At 47.0% G+C, this 1,316-nt stretch overlaps 1 protein-coding gene across 1 annotated transcript; it reads right to left on the bottom strand.

The window, feature by feature from the left end:
- Positions 1-657: 657 nt before the first annotated feature.
- On the bottom strand, positions 658-1,071 carry CLAFUR5_14655 (uncharacterized protein; the record flags this gene model as incomplete). Its single annotated transcript, XM_047913803.1, has 1 exon — positions 658-1,071. The coding sequence occupies one exon, from the start codon at positions 1,069-1,071 to the stop codon at positions 658-660; it is 414 nt and encodes a 137-aa protein (XP_047769787.1).
- Between the last annotated feature and the right edge of the window lie 245 nt (positions 1,072-1,316).

The following is a 1,316-nucleotide window of genomic DNA, read 5'->3' as shown; positions in this document are numbered from 1 at the left end:
ATAGGTGATTCTCGTCGTCGACCTATTATAATATATATCCTAAGAAGATGTTAGAGGGCCTATAGTCCCTCTAGTTATACTAAGACTTATATATACGGCTAGCTTTCATTTCCTAGAAAGATATATTTAAGTAGTATAGACTTCCTACCGCTATACTAGAACCCTTTCAAGATGTAGTATCTCTACCCTTAAGTACGGTACTAGTATTTAGTTCTCCTAAGCTCTTAGTCCTATCCTTCTAAATCCCTCTTAAAGAATGGCCTAAGTATATTAAAGTAACCCTAGCTAAACATTCTTTTCCTACGTATAACATTTTAGGAAACATATTCTCCCCCGCTATGCCCGAACTTATTACCGGTATAGTATCTCTACTATCTAGTATAGTGCTAGCCCTTTTGTTTCCTAAAGCTCTCGTCGCTATTATCCTAATCGCTCTTAAAGAAAGTCCTAGGCATGTTGAAGTAATCACGTCTAAGCAGTCCTTTCCTCCCGCTATACTAGAACCTACTACCGATGTAGTATATGTCTCTACTATTATATAGATTCGCTCTCAAAGAAAGTCCTGGGCATGTTGAAGTACCCTAGTAAGACATTATGTTCCTAGACATAAAACCCTAGAAAACATGCCTCCTCCGCCAAACTCTTATGATCAGCCATCTACTTCTCCCCCTCTCCCGAGCTCTTGGACTTTCTTCTCGGTGGGGACCTCATGCCCTTCGCCGGTGCCTTCTCCTCACTCTTCTTCTTCTCCTGCCACAGAGCATCTATGATGGCTTTTCCATGGGTGTTCTCACGTCCAGCATCAGGAGAGAACATCGAAGGGTTCATTTCCGCCTCACGATTCTTCAAGATCGAGCGAAGACCGCTACTGGAGTCGCTGGCTGAGCGAGCATGGGATGACGACTCTGTGCGTGACGGAGTTGTGGGGAGGGACTTGGGGCTCCAGGTGGGCCTCTCGCTGCGGGAGGGAGTCTCGGGCATGCGCTGATTTTCAGTCTTGGGGGACTTGGTGCCCTTGGCTTTCGACCCGGGAGTCTTGATGAAGATGGTGGTTGGTTTTGGGGATGACATCGCTGTTTGTGGTTAGATGGTGCAGACTCTAGGGACTTGGGAGGGGACTTACTTACTGCAGGATGTTCGTGGATCGGGAGGGAGAGATTTGAATCGGTTGACAGTTTGAGGTTCCTCTTTGGGGCTGGGAAGATCGCGATGCTTGTCAGATGCTGAAGGGGAGAGGGAGAGACTTCTGGCGGTAGAGGTATCCCTGTGATTTGTTAGGGCACTGATGACTCCCGTATGTCATCCCTCCCTGCGAC

This window comes from Fulvia fulva, chromosome 14 (assembly GCF_020509005.1).
Source record: "Fulvia fulva chromosome 14, complete sequence".
In the NCBI taxonomy this organism is placed as follows: Eukaryota; Fungi; Ascomycota; class Dothideomycetes; order Mycosphaerellales; family Mycosphaerellaceae; genus Fulvia; species Fulvia fulva.
The sequence above is the reverse complement of the archived record's forward strand: the minus strand, read 5'-3'. Positions and strand labels throughout refer to the sequence as shown.